The following is a 16307-nucleotide window of genomic DNA, read 5'->3' on the forward strand; positions in this document are numbered from 1 at the left end:
AAGATCTGCAGATTCTCTTACTGCACAACTTTCCTGCCTTACATTCAGCAGATCTTGCCAACTAAGTGAGATTCATAAACCTGTCGTGCCATGGCATCAAGTTAAGATTCCTGTGTTTACAGCACAGACGACAACACGTGCTTTGTTGTGAGACGAGATCCCTGGCTGCTATCAGGTCAGGCCACGAGTCAAACTGCTGCGAAAACCTTTTGCGGTAAGAAGCCATGTACATCTGCGTTCTGCCAGCTCATGTATCCAACACCTGTTGCTTTACCTAATTGAAGTCCAACTGAAGCGCTTATCTCTGGGTATGCATGTGCTTTTCAGGAGATATAAGCTTTCACACATGAACTACTGTATGTGTGAAAATTAACACAGTTTAGAAAGAGACTTGAACGACTCAACACGTTACTGACATGTTTCCAAAAATCTCTCAGCCAGTGGAATCGGCATTGTGTTGCATAATTTGCATGCAAAGAAAAGCCATCAAGTCCAATCAGGGAGGCTGTAACTCCTTTATTCAACTTCATCAAAAATAACAGTCAATATTCAAAGGAAAAGAAAAGCAACACTTAAAATCAAAAGTATTGAAAACAATGTCTTGTTTGCTTGACCTCAAGCATGAACTCAAGTGATAAAATCTTTACAATGCTGAGGTGAATTTTTTTGGGACGCAGTTTATGCAAATAATAATACCAATAATAATAAAAGAAAATTTTTTAATCACCAGGCATTCAAAAAAAACAAAAACAAAACAAAAAAAAAAAAGCATGCTTGGTGAGTGTCAGTGGCGATGTTGATACGAACCCGGGTGCAGTCAAACACTCTTTCAGATCAGCACTGAAGAATACACAATTAAGAGAGGTGCCAAAAAGAAAGAAAAAAAGTCAAAGGGAGGATATGCGATAGGGGCGTAAGGGTACATGAATATGATTGCATTAGTCAATCTGTTCACTATAAATTTTTCTTTGGCTCATCTGTTTATGTCTAGACCTGTTTTTTTGTGTGTGTTTGTATTGCACCAGTTGCTGTACCTCAGCTATAGCAGATGTAAAGCAAATTTATTACAAGTTGAGCTTAAACTGAGTTTGTTTTATCAATCGAGATGGTTGCATCCCACGGTGACATAAGAGAGAAAGGCAGCAGTGTAGCTGCAGTTACTCTGCTGCCTGATATTTTCTAATTGAGTTTCTTCTCATTGACCATATGCACCATTAAACTGTTAAAAAAAGTTACAGCAAATTAGGAACTTTTGAATTTTTTTGTTGAAATTTTGGAAACGTTTTTTGAAAATAAAAGAATAACACATTCTTTTCTGTTCTCTGCTGTACTGCAAATACACTGAATATATTCCAAATAGTTTCCTACAAAAAAAATCCATTTAATGAACTTGTCCATGTAGTAAATCAAAATGGTGCACACAAAAAAGAATGAACCCAGAACAGTGGTGTTGACAGATTAAAAAAAATAGAACTCATAAATGAATAAGTGAATGAGGCCATACATGCAGTAGATTGCCATCGGCTGCTGCATGGTCAGCATATACAGGAGGGTAAGCACGGTGAGACTACGTGGATAGGCGTCAGAAAGCACTTTCATAAACAGCGACATACATAAACAGCCGAGGGAGTATGTATTTACGTTTATTCAAAGGTAATATGATGTGTTGTGTTTACGAGCGATAAAGCAAAATCCTTTCAGCACAGTCCTGGCCAACCAAGCTGGCGTACTGCTGCACCTCCATCTCGTCGCTGGAGCCCTTGCGTTTGCGGGAGTAGGCTGCATAGGGCATGACAGTCCGTCTGTATAGCACCAGAGCTCTGCCCAAATCCCTCACGGCCCGAGCATCTCCTAGACGAAAACAGGCACATATGAGAACATAATGAGGACCAGTGTAGACACATCAAGCACTATAAACAATGTCCTTATTTTCCCTCGCTCGTTTGAGTTAACCTCTGAGTGTCTTGGCAGAAATTCACCATTATTCCGAGAAAGTGTTGGAGGAGCAGAAAACATCCCCCCCCCCTCCTTCAGTTTTAATTCCTCTGTGCCCTAAACCTGGGGTCAAAGTGGTGCGTGAGCAGGCTAGTTAGCAGGCCTTGTTTACAGGGCCTTGCTCCCTGCTGGCTTGCCAAACTCAGCATCTCATTAGGTCCTGTGTCATACACTGCCAGCAGTGTTTTTACAGCTCTGATGGACCAGTAAAACACTACTAATCTCTAAAGTGTATGTGTGCAGAAGCTAAGAATGATTCTCTGGAGAGTCAGATGTGGAAAAAAAGGGTTGAAATACACTGACCCTCACTGACACTAAACCTGCCGCCTCCAGGAGTGAGACACTGAGCCAAGCACAGCAGGGAGTACATACTGAGCAAAGCAAAGCCAAATATACTGTACAGAGGTATGACTCTACCTCAGCCTCACTCATAAACTTCCCATTTCAGTCAGAAAATGACTTTTTTTTTTTTTTTTAAATGCACTGGAACATCTACAAGTCTCTTGTGTCAGAAACTACCCAATAAATGTTGCAGTCATACAAGTAGGACTCTTAAATGCTTTTATTTATCTTCTTAGTCCATTATCACACCATGTAGTCTACTAGTTAAACAATTGCAAAATGCTTATTTTGTCTTCTGAAATGCATATCTCCCCTAAATACTCTGCATATAACAACTGATCCATTAAAAGTGTCCTGCTTGAAGCAATCCTGACCTGGAAACCTAGAGAAAAAAGGAAAAAGAAAAAACAACTCTGGAGCAGGTAGCAGAGTGAAGCGCACTCTCCTGTCAGGCACATCAGTCAAAAAGGCCTAAGTAGATGTCGTATTAAGAGAACTAAGGGCTTCACAATTAATCACTCCACTGACATCATCCATGTGGCTCACAGCTGAGCAGCTGGTGAAGAAGATGCGAGCACACATATCTCTGACTAATTTCTAAAATATTTGCAATACAGCCAAATACAACCTGATCACATCAACAACTGGAAAAACAACAGGGAGAAAAAAAATGCAAAGTGAGTCTTTTCTATAAAAGAAATCTTACATTTACAAAAAAGGAAACTCAAAAAGCACTGTAACTGGACCTCGGATGTGTTTAGACATGATAGACTTGTTGAGAGCAATACGAGTCAACCTCAGCTGCAGTAATCTGTTACAATGTTTCAGGCCTAAACCGCTGCCAAGACAGATGATGGCTTAATCGGCAGAGCAGATTCAAAGGAAAAGTCTAAGATTCAAGCAAAAAGACTCACCAGTGGGACATTTTAAATATTCGCATAACTTCAGATGGATAAACAATAAGTGAAAATCACAAATACGTAGCAAAAAATACCACATTAACTGTTTAGGAATTAAAATCATTTGATTAAATTCTCCGTCTGTTTATACAGGCTCGTAAGTAATCGGACAATTCATTGATAAGCGGTTTCAAGGCCAGGTGTGGACTGTTGTTATTTCTTTCGGGTCAAATCAAGGTAATAATATGTCTAGAGTTGTTTCTAAGTGCTGTATTTGCATTCTGTGGCTGTTCTGGCTAATGTTCAACATGTGGTCTAATGACTTGTAGAGTGAGGGAGGCCTTCATTAGGGCTGAAAAACAAAACGGGCCTACAGACCCATTTGGTGGATTCCAGATAAAAAAGGAAGGAATCTACTGGTCAGAGAAGCAAAACCAAAATGTTTAAGGAAAAAATAAAATAAAACAAAACATGAAGACCATATGCTCACATTCAATCAATCAATCGAAAGCGAGGCAAAGAAATGGAACATTTGTAGAATTTTGAATCTGAACTCTTTCACCCATAAAGATGACATCTGATGACCTCCCTAGCACCCTTAATGAATTTTGACACGTCATTATATAAGAATAAAATGTTTGACGATCTTTAAAATAGTTTCTGGGTATTTCCATGCAAAGCTGCATGGACAGGGCATCGGGGGAAAGAAAAGCTGCCGTAAGACGCGCGAACAAGCATCAACTGAAGGCACCTGCAGTAAAGGCCTACTTAGTGATGTCCATTTGACCATCTTCTAGACCTGAACCAAATGAATTGCATCCAAGTATTAAATATAATCCTGTTATTTATAATTAATGTAAAATGAATATGTTAAGTTACCAGATTGTTTCTGTATTTTGTAGAACCTCTTAACAGCAACTACGTCCATCAGATGTTTCCTGTAGTTGCTCGAGTAGCGTCCAAAACAATGTGGAGGAATTTTGGACCATTTCTTGACTGAAGTGCCTCTCAGTTCAACTGCCTAACTTCAGTCCATTGTGGTGGCGTACAGAGATCCAAATGTCAATCTATCTACAACTTTGGCATCTAACTTGCACACAAACTACCTGAAAAACAAGCCAAGGGAAAGAAGAGAGCTGTTAGAAGCATAAAGCCCCGAGGCTTTTTCACCATTTAGATATTCTCATACTTCAGCTAGAATTTTCCACACAGTTGATTCATGTTTTATTTATTAGCCTCGTTTCCCTGCTCAGTAATGCCCCAACTACTGTCTTTTCCACCCTTCTCGAGAAACTGCTGAGTCACATAATTGAAGGAAGGCTGACACTAACTTTTAAATAAAGGATACCAGCTCTAGGTTTTAACACAGCGGGTGGCAAAATTGATTTTAAAAAGATGTAAACATGTTATGCAACTTCCTCACGAACAACATTTTGGGCCGTGAAGGATTATTGTGTCCCAATGGAATCAAAGTGAAAAGATTTAAACATCTGATGCTTCTTCGGCTTCCTTCGGGCCATTCACGACACGCCGCCTCCTCATGTTCTTCATCACGGTGACAGTCCACTTACACTGCAGTTATTACAAAGTTACACTTGTCCAACAGTGTCGCCTCGTGAAGATACTGACGAGTTTACATTAAACAGGAAAACATGGAGAGAAGCATGAAGCTTGAAGATGGCCTATTAAGTGAAACAGTAATACTGAGCAGAGATCTTTCTCTCTTACTCAAGGCAATCCAAACATCCGCTCCTCACATAAACAACTTTCCTTTTCTTCTTCACTCACTTCTGGCTGCATCAGTGTCTCTTCTCTCTGAGTGGCTCCAGACCCTGTTCCTGTCAGGCCAACCGGACGTTCAGTGACACGCCACTCTGAGGTCACAGCTCCTTCGGGCTGGAGTTCAAATGTCAGGGGGAAGAGGAGTGATGAGGGTCGGATAAGGGAGTGCGAGGGTCAAGGCTGAGGCTACGGGCCTTGACACCCCGCCACGCTTCTCTCTCTTCCCATCCATCTCAAACTTTCGAAACACTTGCTTAACACCGGATGCTGGTCAAAGGCAGGCCATCAGGTTATGACCACGTCTTCTGACCCAATGTTGAAGAGCTAAAGGTTGAAAAGGAAAGGGCCAGAAGGGTGTTGTAGTGTGCTGAGAAGACTGCTCTTTGACTGTAAGACCTGGGTTCAAGCCCCTGTGTTAGCAGCTGACCCTGAATCCCTGCCGGTGACCATGAATTTTTGTCCATCGCAGGAACCGAAGCGACAATAGGATATCTTTCCATTATAAAGGATATTACCATTATTATTATTACTAATGAAAAGACTTAAATATTCTTTTAAAGCACCAAAAGAAGGGCTTCCGGGAAGAGAAATTCCTGTATTGCTGGGAAAAAAAAGGCTTTAACCTGAATGGAAACGTGCATTAGTCAGGCTAAGGAGCAGAAAGCCTGCCTAAGAGCAGAGCAAAGTGGCCATGACAGTGAGACAAGATATGAACGTGTGGCATAAGCTAGAAATATCATGTAAATCACAAGAGACTTGGGGGTAATGACTGGCTACCATCAGGCTAGAATGCACGCCTCTAGCTAATGTTTTAGCTTCACTTCGTTGCACTGAAAGCACAGAGACTATCAGTTTGATGCAAAGCTGTGAATGTGTGCGTCAGAGATGTAACGAAAGGTAAAAAAAAAACAAAAAGAGAGAGAGAGAGAACAGTACATTGTGAAATACCAGCTGGCACTTTACTTATCACAACGTTGGGTTTGTGTATGCAATGTGTAACTTTGTGCATGTGGGTTAGTGGCTGCCAGGCGCACTTACAGTTCAAGGGGTGACTACTTGGGTCACGTATTTTGGCAAATATTTATACTGCTTAGCGGCCAATGCCCCTACTACTCCCGCTGTTAGGCAAACACGGATTATGAGTGTGTGAGACACAGATATGTGCTGCACACAGTGAGCTTCTGTGTGTGTGTGTGTGTACATACATTTTAAGAGCCAACCTGCCCCAGGTCCCAGGGCCCTCAAGATGTCAGCAACAGGCATCAGTGTGAGTCTGATGTGAAGAGAGCTGTGTAAACTTTAGATTAGCTGTCTTTACACACCTCATTAGTACAGCACTGTAACCTGGTCACATTTTACAGTCTAAACACATATCCAGCACACTAACAGTGACCTTTGTCTGGGGGCCGGAGGTTAAGGTTCTGGCTTTCAAGCTATATAGAGAGGTTACACTGAGTATGATTATTATTTTGGTGAGACTTGATTTTTAGACTTCTCCACCGACTCTTTAAAGGTATGGAAATAAATCAAGCAACATGATTTTAACCAACTACCAGCACATTCTTCTCAACAAGCGAGCAACACATTATTTTTACTATCTGTTGTTCTAACTTTTTTTTCTGAAAATAATCTTAATATTTGCCATGCTTGTTTCACAAATATTCCATTTTAATTCATCTATGTTTAAAAATTATTTAAAAAAGAAAATTAAATCTTTCTTTAACTTCATCAGTAAGATTTAAAGAGCTATACCTGATTAACAGTTTATATAATTCAGGATTCGGTCGTTTGTCTAATGGTTATGGGTAGCAGTATGGTGGTGGTGATAGGACAGCAAATGTATTAATAATAATGATAGTAATAATAAAATAAGTAAAAAGATCAAAATAATTAAAAAAGTAAAGGCCTGGGACGTCTGTGTATTGGTTGGCTGTTGCTCAGGAGGTAGAGCGGGTCGCCCAGTTAGAGAAAAAAAGCACTTCATAAGTATAATAATAGTATACTATTATTATAATACTATTATTATTGGTTAATAGTAAATGTAATACATGATTATCCTAACCTTCCCATTTACAGACAGGATGTTTTGACCGCATTCTTAAAGTGGACTTACTACGATTTTCCTTATTTCTGTCTTTATACTGTTAAGCTTAAAATAATGAGGTCAGCATGTGTGATGCAAACAGTCCCTATGGTGAAAGAGCTGATTGCTCCACGTACTCTCTTTTAGTTTTTTCTACTCAAGTCTCTGTGTGATGTCAGTTCAAACATTCTGTCTCCAAGCAGCAACCAACCACAGGAGAGGCGGCTTATAGGCGGGTTTGCTTTAAAGACAAGATTACTGTATAGTAGCGACCGAGTATAATATAATGGTATTGGAAAAAGTGAATAAATAAAGTAAATAAAGTGAAGGAGAGTTGTAATGGCAAACAGATCTCCATGTGAATAGGCTAAAGTCAAATTTCTTTGAATTGATCAGAGTAATTATATTACTATACATGTTTATTTTTGGCAGAATGTGACACCAGTGTTGATGGAGACAAATTCAGTATTCCCAGTATATAAATAAGAGGCTGTGCACTGAACCCTGTTATTGACAGTTGACTGCTCAACCATCACACTAGACAAACATAGTTTGGTAATCAGTCTTGCTTTGTGTGAAAGCAGATGAATCAATCAGAGCAGAGTACATGTCACAATCACTGACATACGCACAAATATTTTAGTTTTGTGGCCCAGCAGCTGCCATAAATTGCCACAGCAGATTCCTAAATGAACAGTGAAGACTTTCCCAACACTTAGAAACTATTTGCAGCATGTCTTTATTTGTGTCCAAAAATCTAATCACACAACAAGAACTAGCCAAAGAACTGGGCCACAAACCTCAACTGTGTGACATACTGCTGAAGTGACAATGACAAAATAGGTTGACCTGCTGACTTATTCGCCACTTGGATGTATTTCTAAAGCGGACAGCACCCTCCACACTACTGTTAGTCTGGCTTTTTACAGTTCAGTCACAAAGCTTGGCACCAGACCTGAGAGTGAACCAGCAAGACAGCTAGCACTGAAATGTAATGACACTGCGTTTGGACAGCTAGGCCTGAAATAATGCCCAGTCCTGTCCAAGATCAACAGTCCACGCAGGAATCCAGGCACCACAAGAACCACAGACACACAAACATAAACTGCTCACTGTGAATAATGGTAATGCCAAGACCTTGATTTTGTCCTCAGTAATTTGTGCAAGGCCGAGGACTACTGGGAACAAAACGAAAGGTCAGATCAACCGCTGGCTAAGATGTTAATTGCAGTGTTATAAATGACCTGTCTAGACATTGTCATTTAACATTTTAATTGACATTTAAATACTCTTATTTTTCCCGAGCGTGTTGTTTTCACTATATAACTGAACGACCAACGCTAGCAAGTAAATCCTCATTTCCTTAAGAAATGTGTTTCGATTAACTTTCTTTACAGAGTGTGAACTATCTGCTTGGAAACTTTTCCTCATCACACAATCTGATCCGGACTGAGATTCCTTCATCAATTGTGTTGGTTTTCTTCTCCAAGTATGAGGTCACTACAACAAACCCCCACGTCTGTTGTTTAACATTCATATACCGCTCCTTCTCATTCCAACTCTCTATCAATCCATCTTCCATTTTATTACACTTTTCTCTCTCTCTGGGTGCGAGCATACAGCCACCATCATTTCAATTGCCTTCGTTGTAAAAATATTTTTATCACATGTCCCCCATCTCTCCCTCCATCTATTCTTCTATTACTCACTCTCTTTCCCCTCCATGTATCAGTCTCCATCTATCTGACAATCAAATTCATGTCCGCTCACATCTCCTATTACTGTTGATCGGTGGCTCTTTTCTGTCTGGTGCCTGTTTGGTGATGCAGATTAATGGGCCACAGTAAACAGGACATGGCTGGCTCTCTGTACCTTCAACCAGTCATGTTCTTGGAACTGCTTTAAGTATGCCAACATTTTAAAATTAAACCGAAGAGGGGGAAAAACAAAACAGTCAATCATGTAGTGAGTGTATCAGTGGTACGTATACATAGGTTTATATATGCACTGCATACAAGTCTGCTCTGGCCATACCAAATGATGATGAGGAATGAGAAAACCGTAGGATCTGCAAACGCCTCTTTAATTTGTACAAATTCTATTAAATTGAATTCAGTTTTTACTGTTTCAGTAATTTTCAATAATCCTGGGGAGGCCAATTCATGATTGTGTTCAATTTTCTGTTTTAATTTCCAGGTATGCTTTTACTGCAGTGGCAGTGTGTTTAGGATCATTGTAATGCTGGAAAAAATTGAATCTCTTACCAATCAGATGGCTTTTGGTACTTTTTTGTGCCCATAATTCCATCAGTTTTGAGAAAAATCTCCAACACTGCTGTATTTCTCCTGCGTCAGGTCTTTGCTGGATTTTTTTTCCATATTTTATAAGAACATGACTGTCAGATTCTGCTTTATATCATTCTTAGGTTAGAGACCAAAAAAAAAAAGTGTCAACTTGTCCAGTTTCCTCAAATTTTTCAAGGACACACAGGTCATCACAGTGTTGGTGCAAAAATACTATTTTAAGCCTGTCAAACAATGATATGTTAGGAATTTTTTACAGATTATTATTAAAGAAATGGGAACAAATTACAGCAGGCTGTTAGTGAGAAAGTTTCTGAATGGACAATTTAAAATGTCTTCTTTGCCAATTTGTCTACACAAGACCAGGATTGTGTTTGAGGAGTCTGGAGCCTGTTTTATGCTTAAATGATTCACAGGTCAGTGTTCAAAATAAATAAATAAATAAAATGGTCAAGTACAAGGACTGGACTGAAAATGAGTAAAAAAGCAACCATTTTCCAAAGAAAACTATTGCTCAAGACTACTTGGAAGCAAGATATAAAGTCATGTTGGGTGGCGTAAGACTTTTCTACAGTGCTGTGTTTATGGAATTGCATGTTTAAAAAAAAAATGATGTAGTTTCATACATTAAATCCATGTGATGCCATCAGTCGAGCAGTAGTTTTGTGCAGTAGTACCTAAATCAGGATCCTGGTTCAAACGAGCGTAGCGGGAGTTGTCAAGAAGGGGGATGCATCGCTCTATCGATACCCAGACATAGGTTTCTGGGCACAGGAGGTCAGAAGGCCGGTACTGCCCCTGGTAAAAGAAAGAGAAAAGAAAAAACATTAAAACTGCTGTTTAAATTGCCATATATTCATTATGTAGTAAATGATTAACTTGAGGACATCAGTTTGGTTCTTTGTTGTTTAAAACCATTTTCTAACATTTATCAACTAAATACTTACAAATATGCTGCAAGCCTGGTAAAAGCCTTTCTACTCTAGTGTTAGTGACCCTTTAGAATCAAAAGGTTTGACAAGTTGTAAACTGACCCCAGGGTCAAGATGAGGGTTGAGACCTGGATCAAACCCCTCTCTGTTAAGGGTCTTTGTTTGAGCTGTGTGTCTCCATGTCATGAGTGTTACACTGTCTGCACGTTTAGCAGGAAATGTAAACACGTCAGCACTGTAATGTGTGCTTGTGAAATGGGTACGAGTCTGTATCTGACCAAACATTTTGGATGGAAAGAAAACTAAGCTTAACAAAAACAGCTGCAAAGCAAAGAGGGGGGGGGGGGAAATGAGCGAGGGGTTGAATGAACAGAAAGAGACGCCATTATCAGGGAACTGTGTTCCATCACATGGCTCCAAACAAATACAAACTGCAGAGAAAGATCTGTAAACAAGGCCTGCAAAAGGCCCGGTGCATTGCCTCAACACCCACACCAATATTTACAGTTTATGTGACATTAAACCGTAGGACAAAGAGTCCAGGATTTCAGGAATGCAATTTTTAAACACAAGAAGGTCAAAATGTTCTAAATGATTTAAAAAACACTGTTGTCATCAAAACATCGGAATAAGTAAGACAAAGGAAATAGCATCGCTGGAGCATACTGTTATACAAACTGACCACGAACCATCTGGCATTGCACATGTATGAAAAATACACTGGCTGCTTTCACATGCAAGATAGGACGCTATGTGAAAGAACTAGTTTGTTTTATGGCTTTGAAAATGAAAAACAGAAGAATCTGTGGAATACAAAGACAGTTGTATTTTCCAACTAAAGCGGGGTCCTCGTCTATGGCCATCCCATAGCAAAAATGTATCTCTAAAAATCATACAATCACTCCAAAAGTCAACCAAGTTGTAAGGAGGGGAAAAAATAAAGGAATTCACAATGAAGCAAAAGCCTTCAGCCTGCTCCAAGTGCTCCTGCTAACAGACAGATGAAGGTGGAATGCTCTGCATCCGGAGCTGCAGTGGATGCACGCAATCGTCGGCCACATCCCAACAACCTACAGCCTCCTGCAACTGTCAGCACAGCTAGCGTGACACTCTCACACTCTGCCACACCTCTATAGACTCCTTCAACACCGCATTGACACACACCTCTACGTGCAGAACACACACCTGGCTAACAGCGGAAACACAACGATATGCACATATTTCCCCACTTAAGCCTTCTGCACCCAGAAACCAGAAGCTCATATTTAAGGAACAGAAACAACTGTTTTTGTGTGTCAGTGTGTGTCTTTGCAATAGAAATAAAGTGAACTTGATTTACACAGGTCTACTTTTTGTGTTTATAATTGTAAATGATAAATCCAGCCTTTGCTGTAGACCTTAAAAAAAGAGAGAACTGTCTGAGCAAAATGAGACGCAGAGCCTGGTCATGGCACAAAGACAATTCCTCAGTTCTTCCCCTGAAAAGGAGAAACGATGAAGAGTACGAAAGGACACAGCTATTAGTGGTCTGGACGGTGGAGAGAAATAATAAAGAAGCGAGGTGATGGCAAACTGGGCTTTGCTTTTCTATCTGTCAGCTTCTTTTCTTCTTTTTTTTTATAAATTGAACTGAATGTGAATACTGAGTTCACCACTGACTTTCATTATCCTCCCTCATATTTTCTCTCTTCCCAGGTTGACTAGAAGGCCATGTAATGCACAGATACCCTTGCAGCTTCCTTGGCTCGTCCTTCGTTTTCTGTCTTTTGCATCAGCTTGCTCACATTATCCATATCTTTATCTATAAGCAGATACTAGAATCCAGTAATGGCTCCCTGCTATGTAGATTCTTGAGAGCGTTACCACCAATCTAATAACAGGAAGTGAAATGGCCTACAACAAATCCATGCTCCTGAGTGGCTCTTAGCTCACTAAGTGGCCTAAAGAGGCCACAGGAAGTGATAGTGTAAATGGCAAGAAAGTCATGCGATAAGGTTTGTCTGTATATATATATGTATATACTTTTGCTCGGCATATTGCCAGGTAGGCCTGAATAAGACGTTTCAGCCGAAAATAAATCTTTTCAGGTTAAGTCACCCTCTTTTCAGAGCCTGCTCCCTCCATTGTAGCTGCTTAAAACTTCCCACACAAACCAATCTGTCACCATCCCTCCATCCTTCACTCCTTTCCGTGCTTGCATGTCCAGGCAGAAAGGAGGTGATGCAGATGACTGACAATCTCTGAAAGGCTCATTTGGAAACAGAGAGATGAGGGATCAGGGAGAAAAAAGAAAATAAAATAGTGAGGAAGGGGGGGGGGGGGGACGCATAGAAACTTCAGCAGACAGACTTGGCTGCAATCTGAGGTGTGAAAAATGAGAGGCGTTAGGAGGGAGAAAGGGAGGGGCGAAAGAAAATTAGGTGCAGATGAAGCAAAAGGATGGTATTTAATGTTTTGAGACGTTGACTGCAGCGGGGCTGGTGGGGGGAGCAGTCTGGGTGCCAGCATGGAGGGGCCCAGCTCTGAGAGAGAATGTCTGAAGCCAGAGAGAAGCAGAAAGTCAGGGAAAGAAATATAAATGGGTAGATCAAGATGAAAAACAAAAACTAAACAAGGAGATGAGTGGACAAACTAAGAGGTGCGTCCAGTAATAATGTGACGACGACGAGGGAGAACCTCAACAAAATGTAAACTGTACAAGTGAGAAAAGGCTCTGAGTCATTTTAATCTGTTGTTTTGCACTGTGTTTGTTAATGAATGTGCAGAGGTCACTGTTTATACGAAAGCAATCTACTACAGCACAGCATTCCCAGTGAACCCAAACTTTAACAAGCAGGAGAGGACAATTACTCAACCTCATTTGAATAACAAGCTGCCCCAGTGTAAACTATTATGCAGCTTCAATCATCTAAACTAAATAAACACATATCTCCACAGGGCCTGACATACAATTACACAATACTCTGCAGAACTATTATCATCCCCAGCCCATCAATGATACAGCATCACTCACTCTTTTGAGGCCACACAACTGCATGCACACAGATTTGTGTGTTTCTGTCAGAGTCACTGAGTCCATAATAAAGTTCACTAACCTTGTTCCTTCCCTTAATTGTGCACACTCCTGTCTCACACACCTCGAGGTAGAGAGCAATGCCCCAGGCCTGTACCAATGATTTATATGAAAGGCAATTAATCAGAGCCATAAATGGAGTGCTTCGCCGCAGCCAAGGAATCCTCATGAAAATCTACACCTCTTTTGCCTCCTGCTTCTTTTCCTCCTCCCAGTCTGACTAGGAAATCAGACAAATGAGTTTGGTATGTGCTGAGCTGAGACAACCTTCATCAAACAAAAGACCGTCTTCACCTTCTTTTCTCTCCCGCCAGGGTGTCACAAATTGTAAAAGCAGCTTTAATCAATTAAACACAAATTTGAAGCACTGATTGTAGCTCATTAACCTTTTAACATTGGAGACCAGCTCAGTGTCTACAAATACATTTTATAGGGCTCTGGCAGTTTTATGCAGCTAGAAAAAGGGAAATGTGTTTGTGAGGAATCAAAAACGTAAAGATACGATCACATGTTGCATCAGAAAGAGAGTTTTGAGGATGAGATCATTTGGTGATTTGTAGCCACACAGCAGTGTCATGGTTCAAAGCGATCCCCTTTCAGGCTTGCCAGACCAAAAGACAGGAGGTGGACTTAGTGTCATGGTAAGAGGGTTTCCCTGTCTCCATCTGCATTACTTTACACCCACATCTGCAGCTAATTTCCTGCTCATATCTACAGCTGAATTTTTACACACCCCTACCCCTGCTGAGGTATCACTGTATGTTTGTGTTTGCACGAGTCAGACACTGTGCACAGTGTTTGCATGCGGTTTCAAAGAGACTTTTCTTGTTAAAACAACTGATACAGCCAACCCAGGAAAGAACATCAAGTTATAAAGTAATCAGTTGGTTAACTGAACACCTACCTCAGTATGAGACAGAGCGGCTCCAAAAGTGTGATGTAAGAGTGGTCATAGAATAGATGAGGTCACTAATGTTAGACTTTAGTCTGTCTGGCACTGGCAAGAGATATATTATCCAAAGATAACATGCAATACAAAAAGCACCCTGTTTTATATAATATATTAGGTCAAGCATGAACACAATAGTGAATGGGATATTATGCTGGGATTACATAGTGGTCAAGCACTCTCAGAAAGAAATGGGCATTAAACCCAAGCAGACAAATATGGTCAAGAAGTCACATTTCTTTGCAGCTGGCCGTCACCCAGGACAAGCCTGAACTTGGAGTACGTACAAAGAAGCAGTGTGACCCAAAGCCAGGCAAACCTAACCTAGCCTGGCAGAGGCCAGCACTCTGACGCAGGGTCACTCTCAACCAATTTTACTCAAAAACCAATAAACAGAGGTCCTGAAACCCACAACGACTCTACTCTCCCTCAAAATGCGGCCCTCACAATACACCCCTCTCTGTGGTCCTCCGACTGTTGACATGCATATATTGTGCCCAGAGGAGGAGGCAGCATGGCTGGGGAGCTCTACCTGCTGACGGACACACATAAACAGCACGGCCCACAGAAACACACACGCAGCTAGAAAAATAGCATACAAAACTAAGCAGGCTGAATGAACAGCACCACTGAAAGACATGTCCAAACAAGCCGTGCTTTAGAATAGTGGCCCATGCGATCATACTTTCACATGACCTACATATGCATTTGTGCCTGTTGAGGTGTGTGTGTGTGTGTGTGTGTGTGTGTGTGTGTGTGTGTGTGTGTGTGTGTGTGTGTGTGTGTGAGGGCCCAGAGAAATGAGGCTGCATTACGGGAGGTTTACGCCAACTGCTGCTGTTTAAACACTCAGGGGCCCGCCGAGGCCTCTTCACCCTACTCAACACATTACCACAGGACGGCCTTCAAATAAAGCATCCAGGCTGGTAAGTCTCCCCTGTGGGCCCCTGGACAACCCCCACCAATCCCTTCCACCCAAGTCAATTCTGGCCCAGCGCTCCCTTTGCCTGGCTTGTGCGTCACGGCTCCACGGATGACAGGTTAATGAGGAAAAAAATATTTTTACAGGATCACATTTCGACCAAACCCTGAGAACCAATGGCAGCGCTTTTATGGGCATCAGCTCTCAGACTGGGCACTTTTATCTCTTCATCTTCTCGGGTCTTTACGGGCAGGCGAACTCTTATGAATGTCTGACACAGACCACAGGTTACCGACTTGCAGTCAGATCCGCAGCCCTTAATCTCCGTCTTAAAACCCCACCTCAGATTTCTAACTGCAAGGCCTCCGCCCACACTATAAGTCTGTGTTTCTAAATGCATTTATGAAAGCAGCCCATTCTGTCGAGTAGGGCTTATCAAAGATCTGAATGTGGTCTCTTGCCAAGAAAAAAAAACAAACAAAAAACAGACTTTCAGACAAAGCGGCGCAGCTGCACCAGGTTTTGAAAATAAATAGAGGTGAGGTGAAGTTAACGGTAAGGCAAACACCTCAGGTTGGCAGCTAGAGGGCTCTGGATGTGCTCAGCATGACACCATCTCCAAACTCTCATTTTTGCCCTTATGACCTTCAGACCTCCCCTTTGCTTAGACTCTCTCTGCAACCCGCCCTCTCCCAACTCTGTCCTTCCACCAGCAGTAACACTGAATCTTCTAACCTAACCTCCCTGAACTCTGCTCCCTCAGTCTCTCACCCTGTCAGCGCTGACAGGGTGAGAGACTGTCAGCGACGGTTCAACATAAACACTGTTTTTCACTGTAAACCGTTTCTTAGGGTGCCAAGCAGTGGCTGGACCAAGCCCGTGCTCTAACCTGTTAACGATTTGTTAAAAACACAAAGTGTGGCAGGACAGAAGAGAGAGGATGAAGCATAAAAGAGAAGAGAAATTATCAAAACTTTAAACGAATGTTTCTGCTGAGAGGTGCGCTGTTGGTGGTCTCCTGTCAAGC

General features: G+C 41.4%; 1 protein-coding gene across 8 annotated transcripts in view; it reads right to left on the minus strand.

Moving 5' to 3' along the window:
- Window positions 1-496: 496 nt before the first annotated feature.
- The window catches only part of ate1 (arginyltransferase 1), a 51707-nt gene continuing 35896 nt past the window's right edge, over window positions 497-16307 (minus strand). For 7 of the 8 annotated variants that reach the window (XM_082557678.1, XM_082557675.1, XM_082557673.1 and 4 more), the window contains 2 exons: window positions 10082-10202; window positions 497-1851 (listed from right to left, as the gene is read on the minus strand). In XM_082557678.1, coding sequence (XP_082413804.1) covers window positions 1673-1851; window positions 10082-10202 — 300 coding nt within the window. In that variant the 3' untranslated portion in view covers window positions 497-1672. Of the gene's footprint in view, window positions 1852-10030; window positions 10203-16307 lie in introns of all 8 variants that reach the window. The other variant, XM_082557674.1, reaches the window with a different exon arrangement.

Source organism: Aulonocara stuartgranti (assembly GCF_965226115.1).
Source record: "Aulonocara stuartgranti genome assembly, chromosome: 13".
Taxonomy (NCBI): domain Eukaryota; kingdom Metazoa; phylum Chordata; class Actinopteri; order Cichliformes; family Cichlidae; genus Aulonocara; species Aulonocara stuartgranti.